Raw genomic sequence first — 12458 nt, 5'->3', positions numbered from 1 at the left:
TTTCTGATAATAAAATCATCATAGATTCCGGGATTAAAATTGTATATTTACGCCAGACGCTTCGTCTACAAAAGACTCATCAGTGACGCTCGAATCAAAAACAATTTAAAGGCCAAATAAATAACGAACTTTTCAAATGTTCATTTAATGAGGTATGTGTTTGCTGTCTTAAAAAGATTATAAGGCTAAGTGATATATAGGGTAGAAAAATTAAAACTTTGAATAGATTCGAAATCAACAACATAAGAATGCATCTTATCAAGTACTTCCAACAAAATTATTACACCTCGAAAGGAATGTTTTTCACTAAAGGCTTTATTTGAACAATATTAATGTATTGCCAATTTTAAAATTTACCTAGTTCACTAGAAAGTGTAATAGATAGTTATTGAGTAGAAAAACGGCTTGGAGACTAATAAATTCTATAATTGTAAGGCATTTTGTACAGCTTCGGAAGTCAGTACATAGTTGAAACTTTCATAATAATAATTTTCTCCGTGTAAAGAACTAGCTAGAAGTGTGTGGGTGATACAGATGTCATTTTCTTAAAAAGGAGTCATAATGCATGTTAGTAAATTCGTAATTTCCTTTTGCAGAACATCAATGTAAAATTTACGTCAAACAATAATAATATCATTAGCAGCTCTATCAGCCAGGACAAAAACAAATTTTTTGGCGAGTTCAATTAGCGTATGTTTGGTTCTAGTAATGGGCCTATCATTGTTATTGTTAGGAGGAAAATTTTCTTTAAAATGTGTTATACGTATACCAGATATGCTCATTATTGAATAAAAACAAACTTATACATTTCTTGTCAACCTGTTTTTCGTTTTATCCAGTAAGAGCAGTAAATACTTAGTGAGCCATGAATGATGTTACGACACTCATTTCAATTCATAATTGACGAGGTACAATATTTAGGTTATATCCTTAGGAATGATTTCATCTCTCGGTCACAAACGATATTAATGTATCCTGTTTTAACATGGGATATGTGGCCATATAGGTATTCGAAATTACAGTAATTTCATATCGTAGGTGTATTGTTACTGATATTTACATCTTTACACACTCCGCTGTAGTTAAACACATATTGCCGGGTAGATTTTTTATGAAGTGCTTATTATAATATTGAATGTTATTATGATATAGAATAAACATTTCAGAAAGCGTTTGAAATATTGTATAACTGAATACTTTTTTTTTTCTTATTTCAGGAAACCTGGAAATGCAAAAGCAAGTTGAAGATCCTATTCCGAAAAATATTCGGGGTATTGATATTTTGACCTCACTTAAATGGTAGATGGTCATGCAAGCCTATCACATATCAGTCAAATCACCTGTTTAGTTCACCTAAAACAATGGGTTGAATGACCTATTGCTATCTCGGGGTGTCCATTTATCGCCTGTTAACTTTTACAAAAATCTTCTTCTCTGAAACTATTGTGTCAAATAGAATTAAACGTGGTCATGAACAACCTTCTGTATATAGTTTGAGAAAGATGATTCGCTGATCAAACTTGAAACATAATCTTTTCCTGTGACCTAAAAGTGTGATGATCAAGGGAAAACGCTTGGTCCACTACTACAGTGGTTACTCGTTATATTTTGGTGCAATAACATTGGTGTAATCAGTAAAAAAACAGATAACTGCAAAAAAAGTGTATTATCGTCTTATCTTATTTGAAAACATCTGGGAAAATGAGAAAAGGTTTGAATTTATGACCTTTCCACATTCATTCATATCAAAATTATAAGACACCTGCTTTTTAAAAATCATTGTTTCTGAATGAGGATTGTTTTAACCAATTTTCAAATAGTGTATATTACATTTGTAACAGCCAAGTTGATGACTATACTTAATAGACATAAAAAAACATTATTATTGAAACCATGAATAAACTTCCTATATGAGTTTCTTCGGATTTGGTAAACATTTTATTATCCTGGTCTTTTTTTCCTGAAAGCTATAATCGACAGGCATACATTGTAAACAGCAAAAGAGATTAGTAATAGTATATACGTGATTTGCAAAAAAAACTAGTGCAGAAAAATAGAATTGAGACCTTCGAGGTATGACTTTTCTAATATTAAGATTTAATTCTTATTTCATCAATTCTACCTTTTTGTAGATAACAAAAACTGTACAACGCAAACATATTCAGCAAAGTAAGATCTAAAAATTAGTCAACATGACCGAAAATTTATCTGGGAATTGCCCTTAACAGTCAAATCTAAAACAAATTGTTAGTTTATTGTATAGGTACTTCGGGTCAGGATAATTATTTTCTGACTTTCTTTTTTCCCAAAATCCGTTATTTTAGCGTTTTCTTTTACCTTTAATAACATTCGGAACATTTGTTGCAGGTAAACGGATTTATAATTGTCGCTCATACAATACTTTCATCAATTAAGATACAAAATACGACAGCACGAGGAGCACAATTAATCCGTTATGTCAAAAGACGTCGATTTTTGTTAAGTGCCGGACTTTAAAAGAAATGTTTGCGAAAAGGAGTCATGTCATATCCAAAGAAAATAAATTTGAATTGGGATTCTTCTTAATTTGGATTCTTCTAGGAATTGGTATTCTTCTTAGAATTAAGATTTTTTTATTAGAATTGGAATTTTTCTTAGAATTTGGATTCTTCTTAAAATTTGAATTCTTCTTAGAATTCAGGTTATAGGTAATGTATGAAGTGAGTTACCTTCTCTTTCTTTATAAACATCAGTGACCGCTGAAGGTAGTAAACTTGGAATTGATAGTAATGGAAAATACAAGTTATGATTAGTATATGTATGTTCAATTTAACAGTTAAATGCGAAAATAATTGAAATTATTTGAAAAAAAAATAACGGTTTATTGAAAAAAGGGGAGGGCTAAATAAGTGTCTTAACCCTAAGTACCTATGATTAATTACAGAAACTGTAATAGTTAAAGCGATACTTTGAATGCCTAAAATGTTCATAGAAATAAGATCTACAAGCAAGTTATAATACAACTTTAAAATTTTGATGGATTCAGTCGAGGATTATGCCAGGCAATGGGCTAAGCGCGAGAAGGAAGACGTAGACACTCTTTCCGAATGGATTAAGGCAGTGAGGTCGTTGATACAAATCAGAATTAAGAAACTGAATGGGTCCATCAATGCCCATGCTACGTCAATCTTTAAAGACCCAAATGTTGCAAAACACCTATCCGACCTCCATGACAAATATGTTGTTGTCCCTGCAGATAAAGCCCCAAATAACATCGTTTTTGTGTGTAAAAGTCACTACATCAACTGCTTGATAAACGAATTAGGTATTGACAATTCACTTGGTAACTCAACATATACCCTCACGACACTTACCAAAGAGGAAATCCTGGATAATCATAGGTCTGTTCTATGTTCCTTTGGAATTTCAACCAAAGATAAAGAACTGGATCTTCCATCACTGTATTGGATACCTAAACTACATAAGTGTCCTTACAAACAACGGTATATTGCTGGGTCTTCCAAGTGCTCCACGAAACCTCTTTCTAAATTATTAACATCTATTTTATCAGCAATCAAAGACGGGCTTCAAAGTTATTGTGAAACTGCCTATTCTAGAGGTGGCGTGAATCAGATGTGGATACTTAAAAATTCAAAAGATCTTTTAGAGTACATACAATCTAATCTCTTTCATTTTGTAACAGTATTAAAACATTTGACTTTTCTACCCTGTACACAAGTATTCCACATTCCAAACTAAAAGACAAATTGAAAGAGTTGATATTACTTTGCTTCATAAAAAAGAATGGCCAACGTAGATACAAGTATCTTGTCTTAGGGAGGGATAAATCCTACTTTGTAAAGAATCACTCTGATTCAAACAAAAAATTCTCTGAAACTGATATTATCAAGATGCTTGATTTCTTGATTGACAACATATTTGTTACGTTCGGAGGACGTGTTTTTCAACAGACTGTCGGCATTCCAATGGGAACAAACTGTGCCCCTCTACTCGCCGACTTGTTTCTTTATTTATTATTATGAGGCTGACTTCATGCAGGAACTTCTTAGGAAGAAAGATAAGAAGTTAGCAATATACTTTAACTCTACTTTCCGCTATATAGATGATGTTCTTTCACTAAATAATTCAAAATTTGGTGACTATGTGGAACGCATCTATCCAATCGAACTAGAGATAAAGGATACTACAGATACAGTTAAGTCGGCTTCATATCTTGACTTACATCTAGAAATTGACAATGAGGGTCGGTTGAAAACAAAACTTTACGACAAAAGAGATGATTTCAGCTTTCCAATTGTGAACTTTCCATTTCTAAGTAGCAACATTCCAGCAGCACCTGCATACGGGGTATATATCTCCCAATTGATACGATATTCCCGTGCTTGCATTTCCTATCATGATTTTCTTGATAGAGGTTTGCTGCTCACAAGGAAGCTATTAAACCAAGAGTTCCAAATGGTGAAGTTGAAATCATCCCTTCGTAAATTTTACGGACGCCATCACGAGTTGGTTGACCGTTATGGAATAACCGTTTCACAAATGATATCGGATATGTTCCTTACGTCGTTACTACAATCCCCTTCCCTTTCATGAATATGACCTACCGAATTAGACTATTTACCGGATTTGTAATCACTTAAGCAACACGACGGATGCCACATGTGGAGCAGGATCTGCTTACCCTTCCGGAGCACCTGAGATCACCCCTAGTTTTTGGTGGGGTTCGTGTTGTTTATTCTTTAGTTTTCTATGTTGTGTCGTGTGTACTATTGTTTTTCTGTTTGTCTTTTTTATTTTTAGCCATGGCGTTGTCAGTTTGTTTTAGATTTATGAGTTTGACTGTCCCTTTGGTATCTTTCGTCCCTCTTATAATAGTTTTAATCATCAATTGAACCTTTTATGCCATTTATGACCGTATTGCACTGAAAACAATTTTGTTTTTTTTTTGGTGTTATTTGACAGATACTGAGACAATTTGATTGCAAATGTGTTCAACAAAATAAGATCTACAAACAAATCAGCATCATACCAAAATCAATAGTTTACCCCGTATTGGACTAATTGCATATGAAAGACGATGTGTACCCATATTTGCGTTTTACGCAGAAACTATAAGCAGCAAACATTTTCACTAACGATTTACAAAAAGATATATAGGTCAGCATGGGAGTCATACTATATTTAACCCTTATAAGTAACTGCCTATTTATATTAAGTAAAAATGAAGTTAATTTTACACTATTTAACAACTATTTTATAATCTCATGATAGAAATGTTTGAAAATTATTTATCTTTTAACTAGAGAGGCTATAGACAATGTTTTATAGTCTAAACTTTTAGGCATATTTTTTTTGTTTAAGACTTGCTTGTTTGACTGACAACATAGCCTCTGAATCTACTAGTTTATAAAACTAATTAATAACAGATTGCTGAAAAAAAATTTAATTTAATTATACGTATATTTTTCAGAGCAGATAAAAGGACAATTAGAAGACTGGGAAAAGAAAGATAAGATGTTTGTCTCTACCAGAGCCAGTGATTATGTCATCGAATCTGTACAAGGCAATACTTGTGTGACTTTAACTGCCCCAGCAGGAGTTGGGAAATCTTTTATCTGTAGGCATACAGCACTTTTTTTACAGAAGAAAGGATACAACATAATACCTGTATATGCCCCAACAGACATTAGAGATTATTATCAGCCTGGAAAACAGACAGTCTTCATTGTAGATGATATTTGTGGAAATTACACTGCCAACCAACAACAGATTGATAACTGGAAACAATTATTACCTGTAATTAACACAATTGTTGCAGACAAATGTTGTAAGATTATTGTATCTTGTAGGTTACAAATCTATAAAGATGATAAGTTTAAGATATTAACACCTTTTAAATCTTGTGAATGTAACTTGGTATCAGATGAATTATGTCTTACATCTGATGAGAAAACAAATATAGCAAAAACCTATATTGGTACAAATGTAAAAGATATTAATGATTTGTCGCAAGATTGTGAATTTTTTCCACTTTTATGTTCCTTATATCTTGAAACAAAAAATGCAGATATGAAAGAATTTTTCAAAAATCCTTTTGTTGTCTATAGAAGGGAACTAGACAGGTTAAATGAGTATGGTGATGAAGGGAACTATAAGTTATGTAGTCTTGCATTATGTGTTCTCTTTAATAATGATTTGAAAGAAAATTGGTTTCAGGGTAAACTGACAGTCGAACAGCGGCATGTCATAGAAGACATATGTGAGGTTTTTGGAATCAACAGAAGTACATCAAAGAAAAAACTAAAGAAAGCACTTGAGACCCTAGATGGTACATTTATCTGTAAAACGAATGGTATTTATAGAACTGTACATGATAAACTGTTTGACTTCCTTGCTCATTACTTTGGTCAGCAAATGATTGAAAGTTTAATAGACCATATTGACAGTGATTTACTGCATGAACGTTTTAAATGGCAGACATTATCAGATGACATAAACAGTAACATAGAATTCATCATTGAAATACCAGATGATTATTTAGAATCATATCTACAAAGGTTGATAAAAGACTGGTCAGCAGGAAAGGTGTCAGATGTGTTTGATAACAATAATATGAAGGAATCTTCATTCCGACAACAGTTATTACAGTACTTACTACAACTAGATGTATCACAACAAATAACATTAGCCAGTACCAAGGATACAGTGAGACCAAAGGAGGAGTATGGATCAGGTAATACTCCACTAATAGATACTTGTTATGAAGGTTATCATGATATGGTAGAATGGCTGCTACATAATGATGTAGGTGTGGATCAGTGTAAAGATGATGGGGGTACTGGACTGATCATGGCAAGTGCTAAAGGACATACTGAAATAGTAAAGTTACTGTTAGAGAAGAATCCTAATGTAGATCTATGTGACAATGATGGCTGGAGTCCTCTGAAATCAGCAAGTGATGAGGGACATACTGATATAGTAAAGTTACTGTTAGAGAAAAATCCTAATGTAGATCTATGTAACAACGATGGCTGGAGTCCTCTGAATTCAGCAATTGATGAAGGACATACTGAAATAGTAAAGTTACTGTTAGAAAAGAATCCTAATGTAGATCTATGTAACAACGATGGCTGGAGTCCTCTGAATTCAGCAAGTACTAAAGGACATACTGATATAGTAAAGTTACTGTTAGAGAAGAATCCTAATGTAGATCTATGTGACAACGATGGCTGGAGTCCTCTGAATTCAGCAAGTGCTAAAGGTTATACTGAAATAGTAAAGTTACTGTTAGAGAAGAATCCTAATGTTGATCTATGTAACAATGATGGTTTTACACCATTGATCTCCTCGTGTACCAATTACCATACCAGTATAGTCCGGCTATTAATTAAACATGAAGCAAACATTAATGCTCAGACATTTGATGGAGGTAATGCTTTATATTTTTGTGCATTGGTTGGAAGCATAGAGATAACACAGATACTATTAGAGAATAATGCTGATTGTAATATCTGTATCAATAGTAAAAAGGCTATAAGAGATATATTCACTATTCAGCCAGGGTACACATTAGATAAAGGAAAACAATTATTATTTGATAGCCTGGTAAATAATACATCATCACGTGTAACAGAATACGTGAGTAAGAAGTCGGTAGAGTATGCCTTTGATGTAGTAGCTGGTTGTTCTCCATTACATATAGCCTGTTTTATGGGTAGAAAAGATGTCGTCCTTTGTCTTCTGGACCACAATGCTAACATTAACATGACAAAAGAGGATGGCACTACACCATTATGTTATGCATGTGAAGTAGGACATGAGGATATTGTATGTTTATTGTTAGATAACGGAGCAGATACACAGATATTGAGACTTGGTGGGAAATCCCCTTTACAGATTGCTACGGATAATGGACAGACATCTATAGTAATGATGTTAACAAATCTCACAAATAAGGAGGAACAAAATTTTTCTTAACTCTTTTTCTTTGGTCAATGATTTTTTAACTCTTTATCTCACTTTGCACAAACCGGCCAGTCATCTTTTCATATATACCTACCAGTTTGAAAATGATCATACATTACTGTAAATGCTTTTCGTTCGCTAGTATGATCTGTTATATATTGAAAAGGTTTGATATCTACTCCTATTACACATTTTTCTACTCTGTTTCTTATTTTTACAACGCACATGCAGCTTATCTTTTTGTGTTTTCACCACCAGTCTATAGTGATACTGGTATTTACACAAACACATCTGGGGGCGGGGTCAACATGCACATTTAGGTAAAAACGTGTTTTTTTTTTAAATCATCCAATTCAACTCACAATTTATTGTCATATAAATCACCTTACCAGTATACTATGTGTGCAAAAATTGCTTTTTGGTAGATAGTTGTCTCATTGGCAATCATACCATACCTTCTTATCTTTTCTTTGATGGATAGTTGTCTCATTGGCCAACATACCCCATCTCCTATTTTTACTTTGGTGGATTAGTTTTCTTATTGGCAATCAAATTTTTATTTTGGTGGATAGTTTTCTAATATGCAATCATACCACATCTCATTCTTATCACATGACTGGATAATCTGGTTGGCATTCAGATCATATCACATAATTTTACTTTTGTTGATAGTTGTCTAATTGGTAAATATATCCCATATCCGTAATTTTACTTTGATAGATAGTTGTGTCATTGGTAATCATATCCCATTTCCTTATTTAAACTTTGATGGATACTTGTTTCATTGAAAAGCTGTTTCTTTTGTAATTTTACCCAGATCTCCATCTTCTTTTTTTTTTTTTTGTAAAAAAAACATAATATACAATAAATGACAAGCAGAAAGCGTGCATCAGTATGTTATGCAAAATAATTAATGTTACGTATAGATCTTTTTATATATATTTAGTATAGTTAATAATTCATATATATTGATTTATGGAAAATCCCATATTTCCAAGCTTCCATTATATTGTATATATATGCTAACAACATGGGATCTTTCATATCATTAGATCAGAACACATGTTTTATAGAAATCTTAGCAGAAGGTAAACATTAATAACCCATTTTTAAATTACCTTTGTTCAAGTGACCCCTTTTGATATATACACATGGAAAAAAGTATTGCAAGTACACCAAATTGAAATTGAAATTAAAAAAACACTCTTTACTTTTGTGGGATATAATTTGGTAAAATAGAATTAGTTAAACATTATTTAAGTTTCACCTGAGTTTAATCAATAAATATCGACTCGATAATTTTTTTATCTGCACATGCAGCTACTGTACCCGTAAACAGCAAAACAGTTGTTTTTATCCTCATTGTTTTCAACCCTTTAAATAACAAAATTTCTAAAGTTATGTGATTGACACCATATAATGAGTCCTTGTGAACTCTTAGCTGCAGCAAGATGGCAGATTATCAGCATAAGGGTAGCAGGGAGGTCGCTGTAAAAACTGCACGTATTGTTGGTCATCACCATTTCACTATAAGTCGATTTGAGAATAAATCAGGCAATAAACGCTGTTAAAGACATTCCGAGATAATGAAGACCCCCTATACCATTTGCTAAAGAAAATCAAGCATAATGAAGGTTGGTCAGAAGGAAACCCATTGCATACAAGACAATCCTAAAAAGAGAGTGGTGGCCATACAAGAGCCTTTTAACAAGAACTGTTCGAGATCGACTCATCGCTACTGGTTATCGTGCGATAAGACCATTTCAGAGACCTTTGCTAACGAACAGACACACAGTTTTCCGTATCCAATGTAGTGCAGAGCTCGCCAAAGTTGGAAATTAGCATCGTGGAGGAAGATCCAATGTTCAAATGGAATTCGGTTCATCTTCCTCGGCACGATCGTAGCCCGGATTTCAACCATATCGAGCATATTTGGGACACTATTGGGCGGAAAGTGCGCGAAAGGACACCCCAGTTCAAACACATCATGAAATAAACAATGCCCTTCATCAGAAATGGTTGCTTCTACCTTAGCAACAAATTAGTCGATTTATGGCAGGAATCGGAAGACGTTTAGATGCGGTTATCCGTTTGAATAGAGGCTGCGCACAAAGTACAAATTCTTTGGCGTATAACGATCAACCATGATGTGAACAGTCATCTAAGGATTAATTTTGAAATGTCTGACATTGTAATGTTCGACTACAGTAAAAGTTGTAAAATGCATTTTTTTGTACAAAAAACACTCCATTTTGGTATTAAAATTGTGGTTATATAAATCATTTTTTTTCAAACATTTTTTGTTCGTTTCAATGCCAATGTTATCATAAACTATGTTTCAATAATATTATACACATATTTTATTATATTTCATCCAAAAAAAGAGAATGATTTTTCAAGTTTTAAAAAATCAAGGTGTTGCAATACTTTTTTCCATTCGTATATAAGTCACACTCAAATGTGATCAATACCAGCGTCTGTGTATACCTTCATATAGAAATGACCCTCTTGGATAGAAATTATGAATTATTGCTACATAATGTTGGTTCATGTTCTACTCTGTATGCATGTCATCATATACACTGTACATGTATATATACTGGTAAACATATTTATGTATGTGCCTGTCCCAAGTCAGGAGCCTGTAATTCAGTGTTACATATTTTATTTTTTTTATTATTTTTTTTTTCGTTCATTTTTTTACATAAATAAGGCCGTTAGTTTTCTCGTTTGAATTGTTTTACATTGTCTTATCGGGGCCTTTTATAGCTGACTATGCGGTATGGGCTTTGTTCATTGTTGAAGGCTGTACGGTACCCTTTAGTTGTTAATGTTTGTGTCATTTTGGTCTTTTGTGGATAGTTGTCTCATTGTCAATCATACCACATCTTCTTTTTTATATATATATATGAGACTTATGCTTGCCTTTTTATTTCTGGCCTTGAAAATGTTGAAGTAATGAAACTTTCTAGTATAATTTTTGTACTTTGACTCTGAAATGAAGGAAAACAATCAGTCCCTTGCTTAACTGTTTCTAACCAAATTTCTAACTCTTAGTACTAAGTTGAGTTTTATGGCGGAAGCCCTGGTTTAGTGGTGTTATTGGAATACCGTAAGAATGTCTTATGTGTTACGTTCCAGTATTATAATATCATTTTATTATTTGTTTCATTTTTTGCTATGCATGCTGATTCTTGTTTTCTTCTCTACTTGTATTACATAATACGTTTTACCCAAACTGTACACGTGAAGCTGCAAAGGTACCAGAGCTTCGTGTAGATGTAAAAAATGTTAAATGAAGATGACAAAATATCTTGTAAAGTGTCTTTAAACAACCATGTCAACAAACCCTTGAATTTGTGAATATATAATTTACTAAAATTGACAGGTCATTGTTTTAATCAGTGGTACAACAAATGTTGTCGTTATGCAATGGTACTGATTCTTGTTTTTTGACATATCAGTAATTAACAAATTGGTATGTGGTAGAATTAATACGTTTGTTTTTTGACACAGTGTTATGTAATGGTATTAATTGGTTGTTTTTTTACATTAGTGATTCACAAAATCATGACATGATATTGATTTATTTGTTTTTTGGCATATTAGTGATTCACATTTGATGCAATTTAATTGATTATTTTGTCTTTTGATATATCAGTGATTCACGGTATGTTTTTGTCTGACGATATGGAAATGTATCATAGCAGAGATGGGTTTTGTCAGTGTCAACCGTTTTGAATAAACTGTCTTTTATTTTAGAAGGAAGCTGAGCTTGATACAATACTTTTTAATTTTAATTGAAATTTTGAAGGTTTGGTAACTTTTTTATTTTAAATTTTTAAAATGTAGTGTGTATTGAATTTATGATGTTTATTTAAAATTGTTTATTTGTCAATATTGTCATTACTGTCAGACATACGTTACAAATTTGAGTTTTTGATTATATTTGTTTTCCCGGTGTTGTTAATAATATGTGATGTTTAAGTTTGCAAAGTAGTAGGAATACACAAGTAACTAATTATTAATTGCTGTAAAAGAGGGACGAAAGATACCAGATGTAAATCATATATTTGGTAAACATATTGTAGAACTAAAAGATATTTATAAGAAAGATTTAAAGTGATATTAAATAACCATAAACCCCAAGGCAAATATTCTTTTGTATATTTGTCTATGTCACATATTTTGTTTCTGAGTGTAAACAAGGAATTGAATTGATGAAATTGAGTCTTACGATACAGGAAAAATTTGATAGTAACACATAATATTTTACTTGTTCTGTTTCAAATTATATATTAAGCTCATTGAATATCGGTGTATGAAAACATCAGTGTTCTCAATTGAAATTTTTCATATAGTTCATATAGTGATCTTAAGATTATTTGGATTCTTATGTTGATCTTGGGAGATCATGGTAGACCTTCGTCTTAGCTTAGTAATTATACTGACTGTGTACTATAAATAAATCTCTTGAGAAAATTTGAATATAT

The 12458-nt window shown here is 32.4% G+C and overlaps 2 protein-coding genes across 2 annotated transcripts in view; both read left to right on the top strand.

The window, feature by feature from the left end:
- The window catches only part of LOC139483504 (uncharacterized), a 34962-nt gene extending 26985 nt beyond the window's left edge, over window positions 1-7977 (top strand). The window contains exons 7-8 of the mRNA XM_071267526.1: window positions 1218-1271; window positions 5471-7977. Coding sequence (XP_071123627.1) covers window positions 1218-1271; window positions 5471-7977 — 2561 coding nt within the window. The remainder of the gene's footprint in view (window positions 1-1217; window positions 1272-5470) is intronic.
- LOC139483508 (uncharacterized) overlaps window positions 1-8153 on the top strand; it is a 124498-nt gene extending 116345 nt beyond the window's left edge. Inside the window, exon 11 of the mRNA XM_071267528.1 lies at window positions 8132-8153. The gene's annotated coding sequence lies outside the window, so the exon portion shown is untranslated. The remainder of the gene's footprint in view (window positions 1-8131) is intronic.
- The last annotated feature ends 4305 nt before the right edge of the window (window positions 8154-12458 follow it).

Source organism: Mytilus edulis, chromosome 7 (genome assembly GCF_963676685.1).
Source record: "Mytilus edulis chromosome 7, xbMytEdul2.2, whole genome shotgun sequence".
NCBI classification, from domain to species: Eukaryota; Metazoa; Mollusca; class Bivalvia; order Mytilida; family Mytilidae; genus Mytilus; species Mytilus edulis.
Note: the sequence above shows the minus strand (reverse complement) of the source record. Positions and strands in the feature narration are given on the sequence as shown.